Source organism: Mesoplodon bidens, assembly GCF_964165515.1.
Source record: "Mesoplodon bidens genome assembly, chromosome: 9".
Lineage (NCBI taxonomy): Eukaryota > Metazoa > Chordata > Mammalia > Artiodactyla > Ziphiidae > Mesoplodon > Mesoplodon bidens.
In genome coordinates, this window is record NC_138166.1 from 4,369,416 (window position 1) to 4,393,673 (window position 24,258).

Below are 24,258 nucleotides of genomic sequence, written 5' to 3' on the forward strand. Positions count from 1 at the left end.
CTGCCCTCTGCGGCCCAAAGAGCACGTCTGTTGACGGGAGAGTAGCTTTACACACTGTTCTAAATATCCAGGGACCATCATAAAGTAAATCCTATATTTCAGTTGCTCTTCAGTAGCTGGGAATAAGAAGTGGGTTGGGTTGAATTATTCCAAGAATAATCAGGTATTTGTCCAGTGGCCTAAGAAGCAACTTATTCTTAACTACAGGCAAAGGAATAGCAATAGCTTGTCACCACTAAGAAATCCAGGTTTTTTGGAGGGTTAAGGGGACAGTAAACATAAGGATTTACTTATTGTCCTTGTAAAGCTTATGGATCCCTAGGTGTGGCTTTCTGTAATATACATTTGCACTCACATTCTCCAGTTGCCGTTCACGGACCTCTGTCAGGGCCTTGTGGCCTCTCCGCAAGGATTTGGCTAGTCTTTCACAGAGAAAAAGGTTCGATTTATTCTATGTTGTCTTGTTGTGTTGATCTCTTTCTGTTGGGGGGCAAGAGGGTTTTCCCAACAATTACATAACAGTTAAATGTTCATTCTCTCAACAGATGTATTCAAACCTTAAAGTTCTCTACCAAATAGTAGAGCAATCAGATCATAGCAGGTCCACACCAGCAAAGTGAAATTAATGTTCCAAGAGGCAACCATTATATTTGATCATGTCCTAACAGGACAGTGAAAAATTTCAATAGCAAATGTTGTTTTCCTTAAAGCATTTCCAAATAGAAAACTTCGCGTCAGTCATGAAAGAAAAACATTCCTTCACTCACAGGCCACCGAGGATCATATAAATATCTTTGCATCTGCTTCCAAAGGGTGACCACCACTGACACTCCTGGCAAAATGTTTTATTTGTGAGGAACTCTCAGAAGAGTTCCTGGTATTTTCAGTGTGAGCTTGGTAGACATACTTGCAAAAACATTTGTGGATGTGGGGATGCAGTATTTTAAAAACATGTTGCTTTGGCTAAACTTGATAATCTTCAGCTGATATTGGGGATGTTTCTGTGTTTCTTTAACTCTTCACTAGGCCACTGGAGACTCTTCAGGGCCTTCCCTTATTCAGGTCTCATGTTTAAGTATTAAGTCCAAAGGAATAACTTTCCCAACATAAAATAGCCCTTTCCCAATCAATTGGCATGAAACATTCGTTTTGTTTTTGCACCAAATTTTGATGTTTATATAGTGGGACAGCTGAAGGAGTCTATTTTATTGCGGTTCAAGAATAATTCCTTTTGTTCGAATCATAAGTATTCATGCAGGCAACAAAGATCAGACATTTATATTACAGTTAAATGGTCTTTGGACAAATCATTCATCATGGTCCCCATCAGATAATATTTATTAAACAGCTGCATGAAGTCACAAAATAACTCTTACTAATTGATGAATACTGTAGTTACCTTGTACTAATATATCTTTTTTTTTGCCTATATTATGTATTCTATACATTACCACCAGAATTATGTAGCTTTTGTTTATGGGGTTACTTTTAGCAGCTGAATGTGAAATGGGATAAATACAGATGCACTAACTTCAGAGGGTACTTTTTAAATAAAGAAAAATACTATGTGAATACTGCTAGTTTATAGTTAAAATCAAAATAAATATTTCCACTGAATTAAAACACAACAATAAGTAACACTGTCAAGTTGTTTTAGTTATATATTTCAAAGTTACAGATGCTTATTAAAATGAGACAAAAATAATAATATTATTTAGATTCTTTACATCTTGATAGGGCCTGACTTAGTCAGCTCAGGCTGCTATAACAGAATACCATACACAGGGTGGATTCTAAACAACAGAAATGTATTTCACATAGATCTGGAGGCTGGGAAGTCCAAGATCAAGGTAACAGCAGGTTTGGTATCTGGAGAGAGCCTGATTCCTGGTTCACAGATGGTTCACACTTTGCCCTGTGTCCGCATATGGTAGAAGGAGCAAGGGAGCTCTGCAGGGTCTCTTTTATAAGGGTACTAATCCCATTTATGAAGGCTTTGCCCTTACAGCCTAAACATTTACCAAAGGGTCCAACTCCTAATACCATAACATGGGGATTAGGATTTCAACATATGAATTTGAGGAAGACACAAACATTCAATTTATAGCAAGGCCTAATGAAAATTTGTATTTATTCTGTACAATATTGTATTTTATTAATGTGCAGTAATTCTTTGTATTCTGTAATTTTTGTAATTTCAAAGGGTTCTAGTTTCCACCTCCAAATTAGAATCTGTTAAATAACCCAAATTATTTAATCCAAATCCAAAATTTTGGTTTTCAATCTAACCATTTTAACTTACATTGTCTTTTAGTGAATATTTAGTGACCCCCTTAAAATGTTTATATCGTAAGTTTTAAAATATAATAATGAAAGTTTAGAAAAAAATCTTTGACATAATTGTTCAAATGAGGATTTTATGATAGCTACTTTTAAAGTGAAAGATTCTTTAATTAAATCCTGCTGGGAACCTCTGCAGTTGAGGTGCAAAGTTAGTACAATTCAGGTCTCTGAACCTGACACTGAAATTTTAGTGTACCAATCAGCAGTGAAATATTTTCCTCAGTATTCTTATATAGGTACTCTTTTCTCTGACCTAGGTTTTTGTAATGTAGATATTTCTTTTCACAGGGACTCCTAAAATTTGAAAACTTTACCCTCAAATTAGAAAAATTTTTATCTTCTACTAGCTTTTAAATTTTATCATTCCTCTTTTTTCATTGTTTAGGTTGATGTCTGGAAAATCATACTAGAGTCCAAGGAGCTCAGTGTGTTAATCTCTGATGGGCTTAGCCTTGAACTAGATACTTAGTGAGATGTGATAGGCCCATATCTAGCCAAAGGTGGCCCTGGTTGACTCATCAAGACTGGATCCTTTGGTTACAAGTTCACAGTGCCAAAATAATACTGAGAAGAATGGATCAGTAATACACGAATAAAACAAAACACACACAAATAACTAAGAAAGTAAGAGAGCTGTAGTACCCAAGTCAGGTAATGAAATCTGTGAGATTAGTGCAAGTGCTTTTGCTCTGGCAGCCCTAACTCTGACCTTCCTCCCATTGTCAGTATTCTGAGTCCTAACTGAGGTCACAAGTTTGCTGCCCAGGAGCTTGTACCCAAGAAGTGGGGGAATCAAAACTTTTCTTCTTAAAATGTTAAGCTAATGAATTGATAGATTCCTGGGGACATTTGTTTTGTCTTCTTTCACATCATAGTTTTATAATTAGAATGATATATGTCAGTACAAGCTTGACCTTTTACCTGTTTTAGAGTTGTCATCCTTTTAAAGACTTCCCACACATACTCATTTTCCTCAAATCATGGAACAATCAACTCAAATCATCAGAAAAATAGCTTAGTAGCATTTGTTTTAATGAAATATAGTTCTAACCCTCAGAACCTATGAACCTATTTCATCAAAGAACTTCAGGTAATATTAAAATCATAATGAACTTGGTTAAACAGCACCAACTTCTTCTATACAAGTCATTTTTCTCAGTCCAAAATTTTTGTTCTTCCTAAATCAATATATATTACCACTATCAATACATATAAATTCTCTAAGCCATCAACTGTCAATGACCATTCTATAGGTCAATCTCTGGACATTTTCTCATGTCCATTTGCATTTCCTTTTAATTTAGGATATTTCTGAGCTGTATTTCTATTCCCTAAAGTAGATACATAAGAAATAAAAACACATTTTAAGATGAGCTGAAGAAGAGATTTTTTTTTTAAAGAAGAGTTATTAAAAGGGCAATTTTTGGAAATCTGCATATAAAACATTCTAGTGATTGGGATGGTCATTAATTAATCCTCCTTTTTTTTCCACAAAACTTCACAGAATAACTCCAAACTTAGACTCTACTTAGTTTGCATGGAACTCAATGAAATAAAGCATTCAGCCACATAAGGTAGTAATTATTTGTAAGAAAGACAGAAATTTAAAATAAAGTTAAAGAGCCACTTTAAAAGAATTTACACTATTAAATATGGAACACTATTATAGACATCCCTAGCTTCTGAAGGCGTGTCTAATTCTAACCTCTCCTTTGGAGAAATGATGCACCGAATTCCAGAATGGATCAATCAAAGACATTTATTCACTTCTTAAACTATCCTAGAGGGTGTCAACTTGAGTTTTATGCAGAGGCACCTTGAATAACCATTTAGGCTTTAAAGGTAACTGGGGAGTTTACATGGAAACAAACATTTTCATGAATGTTTTGAGAAGGTATATGAATTTTAGTTGCTCCAGAATGTTTTGAGTTATATTTTATTTTATGCAAGTGAGTAAACCTTAAGACAAAAGACGGAGTTCAAGTTGTGGTAAATTTAATTTTGTACTTTAAAAATTTTCTTACTGAGATTTTCAGGATCTTCATGAAGTATGGTAAAGCACTGCAGTTGGACTAGGAAAAAGGCAACAAATAAATCTGCCTAGAAGCAAGTAATATTTCTTAAATGCCAACAAGTTGATTAAGAAGAAAAATGTAACATATCAGCTTAGAATATATTTATTATTTTAGAGGAAAACCACGGTTAATACCATTACCAACTTTTAAACTATTTAAATAAACTAATTTTAGGAGTAATTGTATAGTCATTTCAGAAATTGTATATTTGGCATGTATAAGTTATAGTGACATATGGAAGTAAAATGCCATTAAAGAATTTTTCAAGAATAAACTAATTTAGTGTTTGAATGAAAAGAATTGGAATGGAGATAGTAATAGTGACATACTGATTTTAAAAAAATAACTCTGTTCTCTAGACTAGCATTAATTTTCTTTTTTGTACTTTTTTTAATGGCCAAACTTACGGCACAGTGCTAAAATTTCCCTACTTGGTCACTATATTATGCGTAGATATTTTCCAATTTCAAAAGTAAGAAAAGTGATTTTTAAAAAACATATATACAATACTTAAACATTAATAAAGAGAGAGATTTTACACCTATTGTTAAGAATGAGTAGATAGATCCAGGAAATTTAAATATTATTAAATGATGCTTTTTAAAACAGGTCTAGATGAAGTCAAGCCAGAATGTTCTTTTTATACGCAGGGAAATTCCATGGTTGAGTCCACCATGTTCATTCCTCCTTTCGTTTGAGAGAGACAGTAGTAATGGTAAATTGAATTGTTTATTCCATTCAATTATTATAAAAATTATGTGACAGACAACCCTGCTAATAAAATGCAAGTGAACTCTAAGAGGTAGATGTCAGATTGAAATATTATATTTAAATTTATATTTCTTTTTACCAATAGCTCACAGTACTATGAATTACACGGATGTCCCTATGGAAACAACTGAATGCATTCAAGGTCAAGGAGAAGGTTACCGGGGCATCATCAATACCATTTGGAATGGAATTCCCTGTCAGCGTTGGGATTCCCAGTATCCTCACCAGCATGACATAACTCCTGAAAATTTCAAGTGCAAGTGAGTAAATTAGAGAAATATATATTTCAGTAGGCCCTGGGGGAAATGAGGCAGAGTGGTTGCTTTTTACTAATTTCTGTGTTAGTGATCCTTAAACTTTAGTGTGACTAGGGAAAATTCAGCAATGAAAAGGCAGATACATCCACCCAGAGACTTTGATGGCTCAGGTCTGAAATTTGGATTTGAAATATTACATTTTAACAGGCACTCTTGGTGATTCTGAATCAGATGGTTGATGTACCATCCATGCTTTGGGAAACACATCCCTAGGATTCTGATCACAGCTTTGCTCTTGCAGGTCTATTTAATAAACCAATTAGTGGTAATGATAACCAGGCAAGTTTCAAACTAGTGCCTTCTTAAATTTTCATATTAACTTTAGGGGAGATTACAAGGCACACCTTGATTTCAATCAACATTGTAAACTGATGAGTTTTCAGCCTTGAAAAAAATTATTTTTAAAATTTTGAATGAGTGATTTTTATTGTTTCTAAATTTTCTTTAAAAAGTGGGGAAATAAAACAGCTGTTTAGATGAGCCAAGCCAAAGAAACTGCCCTTGAATATCAATTACATGGTTGTTATGTTCTTCTCCATGGCTGCTTTTCTTCACCACTTGACTTTTGTTAGACAGACAGCCACAATGTCATGTGTTTTTAAATTGCCCACCTTGTTATTAGGAACATAAAATGATTGCTTTTAAAATTTATAACACACGTGTCATTCATAGTGGCTTTGCTGAAATAGCACCTATAAATAACATATATTGCCTTTATGTAACTGGCTTTTAATAAGAGAGCTTAACATTTCAAGATGGAGAACTATGAACATTAGTTGGCCCATCCACTGGAGAGGCGATATCGTCTATGGTTTTTTATTTTATTTTTAGATTTTTAAAGCCAATTCAGAGTTCTTTGCTTAGACAGTAAATATTCATCTGTTATGTTTTTTAAATTATTTTATAATAACAAATTTATAGTTGCCACTCTGGGGTTTATTTCCTTCATTTTCCTCACAGTAATTCACTATCTATTTTTGACCCACGTGTTTCATACCTCAGAAATAAACATAAAAGTAGAGAGAGAAAAGCAAATGAGAAACGAATAGTTAAGGGAAACAAAGGAGACAGTGTCAGCGCCATGCACACTTTTTGTCAACTTCTAATGACTGGTAATACTCAAGTTAGAGATTGTGTATGTGTAAGTACCCAAATGAACCTCATCTGTAAGAAAAAAGATAATAATTATAGAAATTGAATTCACACATTTTACAATTAAAAATGATCAAAAGTTTAGCTGTTACATGTTATTGGAATTTAAGCCATTCTTTCTTAATTGGTTATTTGGTCAAGGTAACCAAACATAAATGTCAAAAAACCAAAAAGTGAGCTGTGTTATAAAACTGATAAAATCTGACTCAACATTTTACTCAGAGTATTGATGCATTTACTGTTTGTGGGCTAGCAGAGAATGGAATACTGGTCGGGTATCTCTGGTTGTACTAAACACGATTTGCCCCAAAACTGAGACTGCTTACAAATGACGGACGATCTTTAAAACACTATTTGTAGGGCAGGAATAGAGACGTAGATGTAGAGAATTGACATGTGGACACGGGTTGGGAAGGGGAGTGTGGGACAAATTGGGAGACTAGGTTTGACATAAATACACTATCATGTGTCAAATAGATAGCTAGTGGGAATCTGCTGTATAGCACAGGGAACTCAGCTCGGTGCTCTGTGATGAACTAGATGTGGGGGGAGGGGAAGGGAGGGAGGGAGATCCAAGGGGGAGGGGATATAGGTATACATATAGCTGATTCACTTCATTTTACAGCAGAAACTAACACAACACTGTAAAGCAATTTTACTCCAATCAAAACAAAACAAAAACCAAAACAAAACAAAACAAAACACTATCACTGAACAATACTGCCTGTGGTGAATGTACATGAATCGTATAATCATTAATTTGCTTTAATAATTGTAAACACTTCTTTCTTCAAGTGAAGGGAAAGAACTTAGAAAAAATATTTGAGCAAACCTTGACTCTCATTCTTGCTTAATCTAGATTAATGAGGTGCTTCTAGATATAGATTATAAAAGCAGGCCTAAACTAAGATTTTTGATAGCCTCAGATCTCTGTTTAATTATCTTGCCTTAAATTAACAACTCGAAATAATTTAACTAAGCAATTATTCATCTAAAATTGCAAATTTGCATACACTCTATGTAAAATTCAATGCACGTATTTCGTACTGACAGTTTTTTTAAACATGAATATAAATTGGTTAGAAGAAAGAAAAGACTTTCTTCATCTTTCCAGTTAATAATTTTATAAGAAGGGTAAAGGCTTGAATATAGGTTATAAATAAGAATATTTGCTATACAATGGCCTTAGCTATTGGCATTCACTGTCCTTACAACCTTAAATAACAGTTGTGTCAGGACCTATTTTGGCTAGAAAAACTATTACCTGTTGATTTTATAACCAAACTCAAGCTTCTTCTTTAAAAACTTTTCAGTTTCTAATGGTCAGTTTGGATAGTAATAAAAGTGTAGTATTTTTAATTGGGCCTAACTGAAATAAATAATGTACCTTCCAATAGACTGAATATTAATTTTGTTAAATTATTAGCAGGGATTTACGAAAAGAAAGTACATGCTTTCTTCAAATTAGAGAGCATTATCAGGAGAGCAAATCATAAATTCCACATTTTATTTAACATGAACCTTGCATTAAGGTAAAATCCTTTTACATACAGTTAATATTAGTTTAGACTTTTTCCTTACTGTGAACTCTAAATGTCTAACTATATCATTGGTAAAAGAAGGGAAGTACATGAATTACATTGACAACTTTTTCTATAGTTAGGTTATCTATATTGTAATTAGGATTTAATTTTACAGAAATATAAAATTGCATGTTGTAATCTCTAAATCAAGAAAGAACTACATTGGAATTAAAAGAAATCTATGTAGTGAGTTAAATAAATCAAAGAAATACAGAATTTAAAGAAGAAATATCTATCATGTGTTTTGTGGCAAATGTTTGAATAGGTGGAACTTCATTTTTAAACAAGAGAAATTAAAGACTATTAATTATAATAGCCTTTCTTCTGTAAAGAGAATGTGTTTCTACATTATATACAGTCCATGAAAAAGTAATAACAGACCAGTTTTTAAAAATTGTAACAGCTGAGAGTCCACGTCTTGAAAATGAGTGAGAAGAATGAAGTGGTACTATTTCTCTCTTTCACGAATCAGTAGTGTTTGTGTGAAACTCCAGGTCTGTGGAAGAAAAAGAATTCTGACATCTGACAGCATTTATTTCCGTAATGTGGGCAGTGTCAGTTGTGTATACTGAATTCTAAACTGTTATAACTATCCTAAATCTAAAATGTAGGGCTCTATTTATAGAATGCATACATTCTAGGATTCTAGAAATGTAATAACACTGACTTCACCAATGTAAGAAACCCTGGCAATTTACATTAACATGTTTATTCTCAATAGGGACCTAAGAGAAAATTATTGCCGAAATCCAGATGGGGCTGAGTCACCGTGGTGTTTTACCACTGATCCAAACATCCGAGTTGGCTACTGCTCCCAAATTCCAAAATGTGATGTGTCAAGTGGACAAGGTAATAGCTGACATTTTGCAGTGTGGGCATGATTAAATTCAGTGGAAATGCCTAAATGGAGTACACATTACAGCAGAAGACTTATTTCTTGTTGCACTGTTAGCAAACAAAATCACCAAGCCTGAAGTTGGATTTCTTTTATATATTAATTTGTTCACTATCCCTTTATTTATTTGAATGTATACTAGTGCCAGGGACAGTTTTAGGCACTGTGGATATACCAATAAACAAAACAAAATTCTCTTGACCCCACTGAACTAACGTCCAGCAAACAAAAACAAGCAAAATTAAAATGTAGGTGGGGATAGTAAGTTAGTTTGTCTAAGTGCTAGAGAGATAAATGTCCCAGAGTTAGAGGGAGGAGGATGTTGCTATTTTATCTTTAATGGTCTGAGAAGATCTTACATATTAAGGTAACATTTAAGGAGGACCTGAAATAAGTCAGGGAGCAGCATGTGCCACATGCACATACTTGTAAAGAGCATTCTAGGTAGAGGAAACTGCAAATGAAAATGGCATGAGATGGGAGAGTGCTTGAAAAGTTAAAAGAAAGAAACAGCGCATCATTGTGGCTGGTACAGAATGAGCAAGGTTAGAGAGCAACTGGGCTAAAATTCCATAGGCCTAGTAGAAACTGGAAGGATTTACACTTCTACCCTGAAAGGGGAGAGACTCTGTTGTAGGATTCTGAGACGGGAACTAAATGATCTGTCTGACTTAAGTTTTAACTGGATGACTCTGGCCGCATTATGAAAAATAGCCAGAACTCCTGACAAAGGGCCAAAACAGGGGAATCAACTGAATGATTGCTTCAGTAATTTAGGCAAGAGACGAGAGTGATGTGGACGGGGGTGTTAGTGGTAGAGAGGATATGTAACAGTGGGATTTGGGATAAATCACCATTGTGCTTGGAAACATAGACACCATTGAAAATAATTGTTTCAGGGAGCAGTGGTTGAGAAAAGTCACATTGAAATAGGTTTAAAAAATCATTTGTCAAAAATTAATAATAATGGGCTCTGGGCATTTATTGGTATATAATGAATTAGGAGTTATGATTTTTAAATAATCACATTCTTTCACATAAATTTAATTATGATGGTCATGGCCATGGTCAGTCCTAAATCATTCTAAAAAGTCCAAGCCAAATTTAAAACTCTAGTTCATGGATTTATTGCCCTGTATATACTTCTTCCATCCCCTGACTTTCCTCAGTGCCATTTTTTGTGAACAACTCTGAAAACAGTTGTAGAGGGAAGAAGAGATGAGTCCCTTTTCAATCAATTTCACTCTTCTTGGGCAGACTTTAAAGGTCAGTTGGAAATAAAGTTGAAACCAATGATTAAGGAAGGTTTGGTACCAGCTGGATCTTCTTTGTCCCTGCCTTAGTCATTTAAAAAATTACTGATAATTTCTGAGTGATAGAGGCAAGTAAGAACAATTGTTTTATAAGCTTCTGATGTGTATTAAGATGCTTTTATGTACATATATATCACTTATCAAAGATCAGGTAATAGAATATGAGTGTTTGGGGTTTTGAAAGTTAAGCTGATGTTATTGCTTATATAATAGAACTGCACATTAATAGATGAAGAAATTAGCTTTATGGAATTTAAATAACTTGCCTGAACTCTCAAATTAGCACAACTGTGAGTCACTCAAATTCTCCTTAAAATGACCTTTCCATTACTCCATGCTTTTTCCTTTTCATTAATGCTTTAACAATATTATATTCCTTTTCTTTAACAATATATTATACCTGATATATGCAACAATGTGCTAGGCTCTGTGGGGCAATTTGAATATGAGTAAGTCCTACTTAAGAGACACTGTTAGCCAATTCAACATACAGCTGTGAAATTTTAACAGAGAGTTATGTCATTGTATAATACTGCCAATCTAGTAGTATGGATTGTTACATATTTGATATGTATGCATGCAGGCACACACACACACACACACACACACACAAGGATGTTGCTCTTATCCTTCTCTCTATATAAGGAAATATAAATTCCACATATAGGTTGATGAGTTAAAAACTTTTGCTCAAATCTTGCAACATCTGATTTAACATATATATAAAAGCTCTTCCAGTTGGATATTAAATAACTCCGTTAAAAAAAAAACTGAAATTGCAGAATTTCTTTTAAAATGCTGATAAAACACAGTGTATTATACTATATAAAGTACATTTAAGGCAGGAAACAAAACACAATTCACAGCTTTAAATATTTATATCAATAATATACATAATGAAGACAGGGGAATGAAATTTCCCACTCAAAGAGGTGGAGGAAAAAGTAAACCAAAAGCAACACATGAAAGAAAACAACTAAGATAGAAGCAGACATTAATAAGGTAAAGAAAAGAAAACAGTAGAACTAATGAATAAAGCCAAATGATGATTCTTTGAAAAAATTAACAAAATAGACAACCACCAGATAACTGACTCAAGAGAGGAAAAATATATAAAATAATAATTATGAAGGCAGAAATAACCAGTGAAACAGGAAAACATGAGATTATTTTATACAACCTCATGTAAAAACTGAAAATGAAAGTAAAATGGGTAATATACTAGGAAAATTCAAGTTATTTGAATTGACCCTGATAGAGAAAGAAAACGTAGACTCATTCCTATTGAAGAAACATGGAAATTTACTAATAAAGTATTCCACCACAAACACATCATGCCTAGATGAATTCATAGACCAGGTGATCTCAATGCTACATAAATTGCCCTGTAGCTTAACCAATGCAGTAAAATTTCCAAATTATTTTTATGATGGAATGATAATATTGAAACCTAAATATGATAAAGTTATCACATAAGAAAATTATAGACTTATCTCATTTGTAAATTTATTAATAGAAAAATCTTAAATGAAATTTGAGTGAACAGTTCAATAAAGAAATTAAGCAAATAATACATAATGATTGAGTGGAGTTTAGTCTGAGAACAAAAATGGTTCAGTTTTAGAAACCCATTAATATAATTCATCTTAGATGTAAGAAAAACAACCATATAACAAATCTTAACAGATTTTGAAATTACTGTGACAAAATTCATGCATTTTTCATAAAAGTACTCAAGAATTTGTGGAATACACACATACTTACACACACACCCTTATATCCACTCATATATATATATGTGTGTGTGTATATATATATATAGTATATACATATAGATATATAGATGTAGATGTAATCTCAGTCATAAAACCACCACTTACTTGATGGGAAAACATTAGAGGTATTCTTACTAAGGCCAAAAAGAAAACAAGAATGTCTAGCATCTCCTTTGCCATTTAATATTGTAAATATAAGTTAACATTATATTTCTCTTTACCATTGCATTGTCGATATTATTTTATACAATACAATAAGAAGGCATATTTATTGATTGAGTAAAAAGGCAAAATATCTTTGTGAAAATGATATAATAGTAATATACTTGGAAATCTGAATTCAAATAATAAAAAAATCACTAAGGTAGCAGGATAAACAATTAACATACAAATATTAATAGCATTCATATATGGTTTTGAAAATCTAATTAAAGAGAAAACTACATCTATAATAGGAAACAAAACTGAGGAAAACTTAGGAATAAACTTAGGAAGGTTTTGCAAATCTATGTAATTAAATTTTAAATTACTACTGAAAGCCCCAAATTGTACTTTAACATGTAGAAAAACATCCCTTGTTCTTGATATGAGAACTCAACATCATAAATACATCAATTCCATCTAAGCTAATTTGTAAATTTAATGTGATACTTTCTGATATCAAACAAATTCATTCTAAATTTTTTCTAGGAGAATAAACATGTAAGTATACTAAGGAAAACTTTGAAAAAGAAGAGTGATTAGAGGTAAATAACCCCATCAGATGTTAAAATATTTTTTAAAGAGTTTATAATTAAAAGAATGTAGTTCTAGCATATGAATAAATTGAGAGAACACAGAATCCAAAAATAGACTCCTTACTGAGATTATATTTAAAATGTGGCACTATATGTCACTGGGTAAAAATAAGCTTTTAAAATACAATAATGGATCAATTTGGAAAAGTTGGAAAAATAATAAAATTAATCCATGCCTTGCACCATACCCAAAAATAAACTCCAAATGGATAAGAGATGTAGTGTAAAAAGGGATACCATATATATACTAGAAGTAAACTTGGAAAAATGCCTTTATAACTTAGATGTGGCGATATGCTTTTAATTAACACTAAAAATCTAAAGGCAATAAAAGAAAAAAATAATAAGCTACATCAAAAACTTGTGATGGCAAAAAACATAAACAAACCCATCATATTTAAATTCCAAAGACAAATTTGGAAATGTCTTAAAATGTATATCACAGACAAAGATAAATTTTTTAATATATAAAAACTGTGAAAGTGAAAAGTATGTAGGACCAAAAAACTAAATAATGGACAAAATACATGAACAGAAAGATTTCTTTAGAGAAAAACATAAAAATTCCCTTAAATACATGAAAATTATGCTTAAATTCACATGTAACAAGAAAAAAACTAAAATATAAATATTGAGATTTTTCATAAAATGAGACTTTTATTTCTCACATATAAATTCACAAAAATTCAAAAGCTTGACAATACTATCTTTTGGCAAAGCTGTATGGGGAAATGAACTCTCATGCTTTGCTCTTGGGAGTGCAAAAAAGATAAAATCCTTATGGAACAGAATATTACAATAATTAAATTACATATACATTCACCTTTTGGACCAATAATGCACTATTTGAATATATAGCTCCAATAATATGCAAAAACGTATGCACGAGTTTTTTATTTCAGCATCTTCTGTACTAGCAAAACAACCCAAATCTACTCTGGCGAAGTCACACAATGGAATACTGCAAATTTGCAGAAAGAATGAAAAAACTTTTCATGAACTAATATGAAGTGATTTTCAGGTATATTATTAATTTAAAAAAAAGCAAAGCACTAAAATATATATTTGGCATTCTATTAGTAATAAATAAAGGGATTTACTACTAGTAATAAAGAATGGGATATAATAATACATATATAGAATATATATACATATAATTATATATTTATATTACATATGTATATTTATGTGTGTGTGTATACATCTTTATTAAAACAGTAAAAAAAAAAAAAAAAAAAAGAAATACAAGAGCCATAAACAAGAAACTAATGAAATTGGTTACTTGTAATGGTGGGTAGTAGTGGGTAGAAATATGACACAGAAGCAAGAGGGAAAATGAGAACACTCTGAATACACACTTTCATATAGTTTTGACTATCAACCAATATTAATGTTTTAATAATGTATTAAATGTTCAAAGAGTAATCTCAAGAAAGATGGAAAAAAACACAGAAATGTGCCTATCTGTATATCAAGTAGATACTATTACTACAGAATTTAGAAAAAAAATTCCAAATAATTTTTAAACACAATTTTCTGACTATATATAGCCTCACTGGAATACATTTAAAGTTAGATAACTTTAAATACCTTTTGAACTTTAAAGTGTAATTTTGCTGTATTAGGATGTAGCAGCTTTAACATTATTTTGTGTGCATTGGAGAATTCAGAAAATGAGAAAAGATACTGATGTTACCTAGAATCATGGTTCTCACTATGGGAGAAGAAATACACAAATGAAGAGGAGACAAGGAAGAACTCTGGTGCTAGACTGGAGTTAGAGGGATCAGTTACTCATGAACACACACAAACACACACACACACACACACACACACTTCCCAGCTCTATCAAATGAAAGGGACTAGAAACAATGGTACCAAATAGCAATGAGCACACGTAGCACCCACGTCTTCTCCTTACCTTTCATCACTAACATAGACAATGGCTCCTTGGTGAAATTGAAGATTCCAGGCCTGGGACAAGAGAAACATAAAGTGAAGCTGGAATATCTTATGCCAGCAAGTTAATAAGTGCTCAAAATTTATGTCTTCCTCTCAAAAACCCATAACCCAGATCTAATCATGAGGAAAACATCAGACAAACCCAACTGATGGACATTTTACAAAATACTAGTTCTCCTTAAAACTGTCAGGATCATCAAAAAAGAAAGTCTGAGAAAACTGTTACATCTAGAAGAGCCTTAAAAATCATGAGAGTTAAATGTAATGTGGTATCATGTGGGATCCTAGGACACAAAAAAAGTACACTAGGTAAAAACTAAGAATTTAAACAAAATATAGTTTTCAGTTAGTAATAATGTATCAGTATGGTAAATAGTTGTGAGAAATCTATCATACTAATATAAGATAGTAAAAGTAGGGGAAACTATGTGGTGTATTAGAATTTTCTGTACCAACTTATAACTCTTCTGTAAATTAAAAACTATTCTAAAAAAGAGTTTACTAAGAAAAAAAAAACCTAGCTCATATTCAAATAAAACGGTGGTAAGGAGGATCTCTTTCTCTAATACAGAAAACACAGGTGTAAAATCAAAAATGTATCAAAGAGCAGTACCAATATACCGCATTGCACAATTGCTTTCTTCAGTAAGAAATTATCTGAAGAATTTACTACCTAACAGCCAAAGGTTTAACCTTTCCTAATGTAGAAAAAAATAGCACTGTCAGAGGAAAATATTTTAACTGATATATTCTGCATATGTACAAGAATTGGATTTTACAAATTTATGCTTTCTGAAGACAATTTTATTGTATATGGTAATGACTGCTATATTATGTGTATCAAGTCCTATCCTATTTGAGTTTTTATATCTAAGTTCAAATTTATGGATTCTAAAACATGACTATTGAATATATTATTATATTTCTTTTTTACTAAATTAACTAACTCCTGGACAAATTATTACTCATTTAAAAATTTTATTAGAATTTGTACCTATTATTTATTCTAATCACATAGCGTATTTAAAACCAATGATAATATATTATGGCTTACCAACTTTAAACCAGAGAATAATCTTAATGTTAATGTACATTTATAGATAACATTTTATAGTTAAAACTAGTTTTTATTCATATAAAAATTAGAATTGTTAAATAGTTATTATTAAAATATGCAGGATTATTTCAAAATATGGAATAGTGTTTATTTTCAAATGTAGAACTGCAACTTACATATTTGAAAGAACTTAACTTCTTTTTATTATTTTTTAAAATTCCAAATATGGACACTTCTATAAATGTTTAATAGAATGCAAACTGCTCAGTTGAAAAAAAGTGAAAAATAAAACCACGTGGGAAATGATAAAAGACACAGGAGCCATTTTAACATGGCTTCCATTGGCTAAAGATGGAACAATTTGAGCATCAAAATGAACAACAGGAGTTGTTGTTGTCCATATTTACATTACTACTTCTACTAGTAGACTACTACTACCATTGCTACTACTACTACTAGTAGTAGTACTACTTAAATGGAAGGAGTAGAGGCGAAGGAAAAACTTTCATTTACAGAAGAATAACAAGAACGAAAGAAAAGTAGGAAATAAAAAAATTATTTTAAAACAAGCAGAGTAATAACTGATTCATGCAAAATTAATCAAAGTATGCCTAAGCCATTTTGTGAAAATTTGTTTGGGAATAGGAGGTAGTCAGCCTCAAAGGCCTCAAAATTTTTTTGTTTGTTTTTCTTATATATGAAGAGAAGTTTTTCCTTTATACCACTTAACCAAGTTATCAAACTCATCAGCGATAATCGAACAAACTGACATCATGTGTCACATGAAATAATCCTGAAAAAAGGACAAAATATCACCTAGGCAATATTTCTGTATTTAACTTGATTTCATTCATGAGAAACTAATCAGGCAAAATGAAATTAAAGAGCATTTGTGAAACAGCTGGCTTGGATGACTCAGAATGTCAATCTCACGACAGACAAAAATCAAAACACAACAAATGTGACTGGTATACGAGTGCTCATTATATCATTCTTGTGACTTTCCTATGGAGTAAAATTTTTCAGTAGAAAATATTGGAAAATATATATGTCACTCACAAAATTCTCATTTCTTTGGTGTCCCTAGGAGCCACTCATTTAGTTTTTTCTTTGAGTTTTTTTGAATTTGTAATTTGATACATAAACTTTCATTTTAATGAAGAAGAAATTTGACGAAAAATAAAGATATTTTATGAGAGATAGTTAAGTGTCTTTGCTTTGTACAGATTTCAGTGCTTTGTTTTAATTTTTATGTTGATTTTCATGAATTCATATGCTTGTAAAAGAAGTCTTTGTCCTATACTCCCTACTATTCATTAGTCTTCTTTCTATATATTTTATGTTTAGATTGTTATCGTGGGAATGGCAAAAACTATATGGGCAATTTATCCAAAACACGATCTGGACTAACATGTTCAATGTGGGACAAGAACATGGAAGATTTACATCGGTATGTAAATTTCTTTCTTTCAATATATAGTATGTAGTGATAACAGCAGATAGGTGTATTGTGGTACATTGGCATTTCTTTCTATTCATTTATATATTATAGTAAGCTAATAAAAACATTAGATTGATCGTTCTGTGCAACTCAATTTAACATTTTCTCTCTATGTGGCAAACAAATAAACAATTCAAAGCAGTACATATTTATTGAGCATTTACTATGTGTTCTGCTGTGTAACAGGTGCCTCGGGAACATTAACAAAAAGAACATTACCATACATTTGGGCTCCACCTTTAAGCATGATATGGTCATACGGAGAAAACAATTACACACTGGACAAGACATTGTATAATGAAATGCCAAATCTAGTGTTTCAAATAGTACATTATAGGATTATATTCTCATAATTATTTAATTATTAATATTAGTTTATAAAATTGATAAGTGACCATCTTCATGTGTATACATGAAGATCCTTAAAATTCCACTTAACTACTAAAAACTTATTGAGACATGTTTCCTTGTATAGCTTTATTCTGATACACACGATTTTTCTATAATTAAAGAAATGGATATGTAATTGAAAAAATCTATATATTTCAGAGAATTAAAGATTTTGACATTGGACATATTCACAACAAAAGCAGTTATCTTCCACTTGACCCCAGCAGTAGTGCTAGTGTGTTTGAAATTACAAAAGACGTAGGAGACATAGTTGCAACATAGAACAGATTTTTATTAAATATCCTGGAATATATAGAGCAGGATTAAAAGAAAAATGGTAGTGTCATTTAATAAAGTATCTACAACATGGCTGCTTTCTGTCAGTTGTTACCTCATTTGACCATCATAATCCTATATGGAAGATATTTCTGTATGTGTGAATAAGAATTTAAGGATCCATAGAAGTTGAGTCATTTTGCTCCTGGTTCCACTTTAGCTTTAAAGTTCTTATTCCCTTTCAAAATTTACTCACTAGTGGATGATATTTTTTCGACTAATTTACTTCACAAACAAATAGTGATACTTCTAAAGCAGTGTTCTCTAACATAAATATGCAACTGACATATGTAATCACACTTGTACTTTTTAAGTTTTCCAGTAGCCATACTTACAGAAGTAAAATTAAACAGGCAAATTTTTAAAATAATGTTTTTATTAATCCAATATTTCTAAAGCTTTTCGTTTCAATATGTATTTAACATAAAAATTATTGAGCTATTTTACGTTTTTATATTAAAGCTACAAAATTTGTTATATATTTATAATTATAGCACCTTTCAATTTGGACGAGCCACATACTAGCTTTTCTGCAGTTACTCTGGCTAGTAGCTACTGTATTGGACACTGTAGCTCTAGGACTTCAAAGTTAAGCAGAATTCTGCCATCATGGATCTCACTCTAGTATGGAATGTCAGAAAACAGCAAATGCCAATGTCATATTAGAAAATCCACGAAAAAAGCACAACTTATGTTATGGGACTGCAAACAAGTGACACCCACACTTAAATGGTCAGGAAATTTTCCTACAGGAAGGTATGTTAGTTGGGACATACGTAATAAGTAGGAGTTGGTCAAAGGAAGTGTAGGAGGAAAAGTACATCAGGCAGAAGAAATAACTTGTCCAAAAGCCCCAAAATGGAAGTGTATTAAAATCACAAATAACTTTAATAAGGTTGAAACAGTATAATTTGGTTAATGTCCACAGAGAAGAAATTCTCCAGTGGCAAAAACATACGGGACCCTGTAAGCTGCGTTAAGAAATGTGAAGAAAAAAGAAATGAAATTGAGTTATTTGTAGTGAGGTGGATGGACCTAGAGTCTGTCATACAGAGTGAAGTAAGTCAGAAAGAGAAAAACAGATACCATATGCTAACACATATATATGGAATCTAAGGAAGAAGAAGAAAAAAAAAAGGTCATGAAGAACCTAGGGGTAAGATGGGAATAAAGACACAGACCTACTAGAGCATGGACTTGAGGATATTGGGAGGGGGAAGGGTAAGCTGTGACAAAGTGAGAGAATGGCATGGACATATATGCACTACCAAATGTAAAACAGATAGCTAGTGGGAAGCAGCCTCATAGCACAGGGAGATCAGCTCTGTGGTTTGTGACCACCTAGAGGGGTGGAATAGGGAGGGTGGGAGGGAGACGCAAGAGGGAGGAGATATGGGAACATATGTATATGGATAACTGATTCACTTTGTTATAAAGCAGAAACTAACACACCATTGTAAAGCAATTATATTCCAATAAAGATGTTAAAAAAAAAGAAATTTGAGTTTTATCCTAAGCATTAAAGGAATTCATTCAAGAATTTTAAGCAAGAATTGGCATGATTAAAATTAATGCTGATTTCAACACTGATATTTTTAAAAGCATTTTTAGAAATATGGTGGGGTGGATCTAGCTCTTTACGGACTTGTGAAAGACAATTGTAACCAACTCTGCCTTCAGTGATTCCATATTAGAAGTCTGACAGTTTTATGGTGGAAGTAGTTACACTATAGAAATATGCAAGGACAACAAATAAAGACCCCCTCCCCCCATACACACTTCAGGGTGCTAGTTGTTAAACATTTACCAGCATACCACTGGAAACACGTCGCATGTTTATTCAGGGATGCAACGGTTATAACTCAATTCATTGAATTTAGGTTTGCCTTTGGAAATAGTTAAAAGTCATTTGGAACCAACTTGTAGGATACTGATGAATGATTAAGTTGCATGGTACCATTTTGATTTAAGAACAAACTATGACTGAGTAAAGAGGTAATACTGTGTGGTGGTTTTGAACACTGACTCTGGAAAGAGCCGTGTGTTCAAACACTTGTTGTACAGCTTAAAAACCATGTGACCCTAGAAAAATTAATTGTCCTCTGTGGATTTCAATTTCGTCAAATGCAAAATTGCATAATCTTCGAGCCTGTCTCATCAGGTTGGTCTAAGGGCATATATGTAAGTCATCTGTAATAGAATCTGTCACATAGTAAGTATTGTATGTCTTTATTGTCATATTGGTCCAAAAAGTAAATCCAAGTTTAGTAAGACAGTCCAAGTTTCTATGTTGAAGCTTTTCCCAATTTTTTTAAGATGACACATTAATTATGTTCAAGCATGGTAGTAATTAGTAATCCGAAACAAATTAAGTTAGGATGTATAGTTTTCATGACATGGTCAGGATGGCCATGTGGAATTTGACTTCATTAATGTTACTGAGGTGAATGTAAATATTGATGTTATATGAGTGGGCATGGACTTATAACATACAGTATTTTTGCTTTACTATTGTAATAAATTTAGTTAAGATGTAAAATGAGAAAGGCTGAAATGTCACTCAATTATCTGTCAAAAAATCATATTTTGTAACTGTATGACCAGTGAAATTTTAGAATTTAGTAATTTTATTAGCACATTATTATTGTTTTCAGTGTACCTTCCAGTACATTGTCACAGTAATGTTGCTAGTGTTGCTTCTTTACATGTTTCTGAAACATGAAAAAAATACTTTTGCAATAGCTTGCATTTTCTATGCATTTTCTAACTTAGATCTTTGCCATCTGCTCCTTTTTTGGCACAGGGGTATTGTTACCTTGCCAGTATAGTTATTAAATAGAAGCAAAGTCATAAAATCTTTTACAACTTTATCTATGCTGATTATTCAGCCTTATTCCTGAGTTAAAGAACATCATTCCAAACTGCAAGAACAACAACAAAATAAGTCTCAAAAAAAAAAACAAACAAATTCACAGCAGGTAGCTTGTGTTATATCTGTAATGAAAGTTATGCACTAGGATTATACCTTCTTCGTGACATTTTGTTTCTCTTGGACAAGATGTGCATTTTGTGATGTTCAGAGTTTGTTGTTTATGCAGGCATATCTTCTGGGAACCAGATGCTAGTAAGCTGAATAAGAATTACTGCCGAAATCCTGATGATGATGCCCATGGTCCCTGGTGTTACACGGGGAATCCTCTCATTCCTTGGGATTACTGCCCTATTTCTCGTTGTAAGTATATTTTGTGATCTTTTTCAGGTGAACCATTTTAAATATACTGCATGCCCTTTAAAATGATACCTTAACCAGAGGTGGAAATAGTATAGGAGGGCTAGAGTTGATCCCCAAATAAGGATGCATTCCAGACAGCAACACACATACACACAACTTCATCTCTCTTCTAGACAAGGGGACAATCTGCTGACCTTTTAAAAGAGATTTTCCTCCCTCAGAAGATTCCTATTTGGAATTCAGAAGTAATACATGGCCATTGTTCTGACTGGGCTAGAAAGACCTCTCCACCCCCCCCACCCCACCAATAAATACTAACTGTTCAGCCTCTGAAAGTGGCAGAGCTCTTAGCAAAGTCCCCAGCCCACTAACAGGCCCATAAACAGATCAGAGATAGTTGTGCTTCCATTTTCTTCTCAGCTGTTTACGCCAAGACTAAGAAGCCTAAAGCATTCCATCTATTTCTCTGAGCCCAAGATGATTTTGTTTAAAAAGTATTAGCACATAAAGTAAAAGATATATGTAAAATGTATAATATATGTCTGATACACTTCTTGTAAAAGAGCGCCTATATAGCAATAAGAAAAAGATGAGATGATTTGAGAAAACTGAAGATGAATTTTCAAGAATAAACTTAATAAACAAATGAAAAGATATTAAAACTTAATTGTAAGAAAATATAACAATTATAATGAAAAGATAAAAGCATAAGAAATCATTTCCACCTATCAGGTTGGCAAATAAGATGATTGCTAATGCCTATTAGTGAGAACCTGGGTAAATCAGACTCTCTCAATACTGTGCTGCTCTGTGTACTGGGAAGCCTGTATTGAAGTCAGTTTGGGGAAACGTATCAGGATTTTCAACATCTGCACGACTGACATTTTGTGCTGGATAAACCTTTGTTATGGGAGGCTGTCCTATGCATTATAAGATGTTTGGTAGTGTCCCTGGCCTTACCCACTAGATGTCAATAGCATCACCTCCACTGAGAACTGCTAATGGAGAGTAATGTATATTGAGATGAAAATATACCCTCAATATGTTATTGATTGACTGAAAAAGACTTATAAAGCTCTCTTAGTAGCAAGAGACCATTTTACTGTAGTACATGTCTCACGGCTCAGTTTATAGCAGATATCATTTTTTTTTTTTTGCTGTACGCGGGCCTCTCACTGTTGTGGCCTCTCCCTTTGCGGAGCACAGGCTCCGGACACGCAGGCTCAGCGGCCACGGCTCAGGGGTCCAGCCGCTCCGTGGCATGTGGGATCTTCCCGGACTGGGGCACGAACCCATGTCCCCTGCATCGGCAGGCGGACTCTCAACCACCGCGCCACCAGGGAAGGAAGCCCTATAGCAGACATCTTTGAATACTATGTTAAACTGCCTTCTTGTTTAAAAAAGACATCGTTTTATATGTTCAGTAAGAGTCCTGTTTTAAGACTGTTTTTCATGTGAGACAGGGCAGTAGCAAGTACCTTGAAAATAGCAGCAAAAATACTCACTTTAAAAGAGATTAGATTGAAGAAATGATGTTTGCTTTAAAACATAAAACACAAACACAAGTCTATATTTTCCATAATATACATCAAATTAAAGAGATAATTTCTCATCATAAATTGTAACACTAGTCACGTTTCATGAAATTTTAGCATAAAAGCAAACTTTTAAGATATGATGTTAATCAGTATCTATAGTTAAAACTTGGAACTTCCCAATGTATTTTTAATAAAGAAATTTTCTATAATAGTAAGTAAATATATGTTCACAAAGAAATAGTATTTCATATTGTTATATTTCATTTCATCAGCTTTAATCATAGCCTTTCAAATTAATTAGTGTTCTCCTAATGTTCCTAACTTATCCCAGATTAGGGTTTGCATAGGGCCTGAAAATGTTCTTTTATAGAAGATGTCTTTCTGGTTTTAACATTAAAATAAACAAGCAAACAGACCAACCTTTCCAACCTCTCTGGTGTACAAAAAAAAATTTTTTAATGGTGAAAGTGTTATTTTTTCTAAGTATTAGTTTTATTTCATGGTACCTCTTTGTGAAGTTTCTACGATTAAGAATAATGGAGGCTAATAGACTCTTCAATGACCTAGGAAGAAGGATAAAAGTCAATGACTTGGCTTCTAAAACAAGTTCTATTGCTTTCCCTATAGAATTAAAGATTTCTAAAAATCACAGTAGCCTAATTTTAGTACGTAGATATAGTTAAGAGTAAAATGTTCCCATAGAGAACTGTGATTTGGTTTATAAATTTGAGACAAGACTCTAATAACTTTAAAGTTTTTAAAACATATTTTCAACTAACATTTTTAAACTAAAAGTTAGTAATGTGCTATTGAAAGACTTCAGGGTGTTGCTAGTATTTGATTAAATGCTATTGCAGATAATTCATTTATTTCAATGTATTCTGAACATTAATTAATTTCAACAAATATTTTTACACTGTCATTTTTCTAACTAATATTTATAGCCAGGATTTATTTACAGTTTTCTTGCTGGTGAAAGGCTAATAAAATTTATCTTTAGAAGATTTGAGTTCTTATTTATTTAACTTCAGAGACTATACATCATTTTCATACTGCACATTTGTATTACAAAACATGTAAAGGTTTGTATTCCTTTTTTAAAAATGCTTACAAAATAATATTTAACATATATTTTTAAAGTTCTCAAGATCCAAAAATAAAACTGTAGAAATGTCTATATTTGTCTATACGCATATATACAGTATATATTAGAAAATTCTT

General features: G+C 32.4%; 1 protein-coding gene across 5 annotated transcripts in view; it reads left to right on the top strand.

The window, feature by feature from the left end:
- Window positions 1–24,258, top strand: part of HGF (hepatocyte growth factor) — an 81,013-nt gene that overhangs the window by 42,601 nt on the left and 14,154 nt on the right. For 4 of the 5 annotated variants that reach the window (XM_081243469.1, XM_081243470.1, XM_081243471.1 and 1 more), the window contains 4 exons: window positions 5,275–5,449; window positions 8,963–9,090; window positions 17,388–17,490; window positions 21,366–21,499. In XM_081243469.1, the coding sequence (XP_081099595.1) occupies window positions 5,275–5,449; window positions 8,963–9,090; window positions 17,388–17,490; window positions 21,366–21,499 (540 nt within the window). Of the gene's footprint in view, window positions 1–5,274; window positions 5,450–8,962; window positions 9,091–17,387; window positions 17,491–21,365; window positions 21,500–24,258 lie in introns of those variants that run through there. The other variant, XM_081243473.1, reaches the window with a different exon arrangement.